The sequence below is a fragment of the Eimeria mitis genome, genomic scaffold (assembly GCF_000499745.2).
Source record: "Eimeria mitis Houghton genomic scaffold, Emh_scaff686, whole genome shotgun sequence".
Classification (NCBI taxonomy): Eukaryota; Apicomplexa; class Conoidasida; order Eucoccidiorida; family Eimeriidae; genus Eimeria; species Eimeria mitis.
In genome coordinates, this window is record NW_013574966.1 from 6,816 (window position 1) to 7,967 (window position 1,152).

Below are 1,152 nucleotides of genomic sequence, written 5' to 3' on the forward strand. Positions count from 1 at the left end.
CTGCTGCTGCTGCTGCTGCTGTTGCTGCTGCTGCTGCTGCTGTTGCTGCTGCTGCTGCTGCTGCTGCAGGGATAGTGCATGCACGTCAGTCTCCTGCGGTGTCTGCGCACCTTGCTGCTCCGCATGCAGTTCACAGCGGCCGCTTAGGCGGCAGCAAAAGTTTATATACTTTATACTTACACGCTGTGTCTGTGTATCCCCTCGACTGGCGGCTGCTGCAGCAGCAGCTGCAGCAGCACCGCAGCAGATGCAGCAAATATAGAAACGCTCCTGCTGCGCTGCTGCCGCTGCCTGCAACAGTTGCTCGGCAGCCGCTGCTGTGGAAAGATTTTGCTGCTGCTGCTGCTGCTGCTGCTGCTGCAGCAGCAGCAGAAACAAATGAAGAAAACGAAGCAGCAGATGCGACACAAGATGATTCTCTCGCTGCAGCAGCAGCAGCAGCAGCAGCAGCAGCAGGAACAGCAGCAAAAGGAGAAGGAGGAGGAGGAGGGAACGGACAGGAGACAGATGCATTTGTTGCTGCAGCAGCAGCAGCAGCAGGAGAACGTTTGCTGCAGTTTATAAGAGATGTCTATACACTCGAGAGCCGCCGCTTTGAGCTTCTTGTTGCTTCTATTGCCCCCTCCATAGTAGGCAGACATATTGTTAAAGCAGGTACTTCTCCTGCTGCTGCTGCTGGTGCTGCTGCTGCTGCTGCTGCTGCTGCTGGTGCTGCTGCTGCTGCTGCTGCTGTGCTGGTGGTGTGCTGGTGGTGGTGGTGATGGTGGTGGTGCTGCTGCTGGCGGTGGTGCTGGTGGTGGTGCTGGTGGTGCTGGTGCTGGTGCTGGTGATGGTGATGGTGGTGCTGGTGGTGGTGCTGCTGCTGCTGGTGCTAGTGATGGTGTTGGTGGTGCTGCTGCTGTTTTTGCTGCTCTTGTTGTTGCTGTTGTTGCTGTTGGTGCTGCTGCTGCTGCTGCTGCTATTGGGGATAACAACAAACTGGCTAGTGTGCCCTCGCAGCAGCAGCAGCAGCAGTTGCTGCTGCTGCTGCAGCAGCAGCTGCTGCTGTAGAAGTTTGAGCGCAGCCGCACTACCCAGCAGCACGAACAGCAGCAGCAGCAGCAGCAGCAGCAGCAGCAGCAGCAGCAGCAGCAGCAGCAGCAGCAGCAGCAG

At 57.9% G+C, this 1,152-nt stretch overlaps 1 protein-coding gene across 1 annotated transcript in view; it reads left to right on the forward strand.

The window, feature by feature from the left end:
- EMH_0019720 (DNA replication licensing factor, putative) overlaps positions 1-1,152 on the forward strand; it is a gene marked incomplete at both ends in the record, with an annotated part of 5,126 nt that overhangs the window by 282 nt on the left and 3,692 nt on the right. The window contains one exon of the mRNA XM_013501419.1: positions 70-654. Within this exon, the coding sequence (XP_013356873.1) occupies positions 70-654 (585 nt within the window). The remainder of the gene's footprint in view (positions 1-69; positions 655-1,152) is intronic.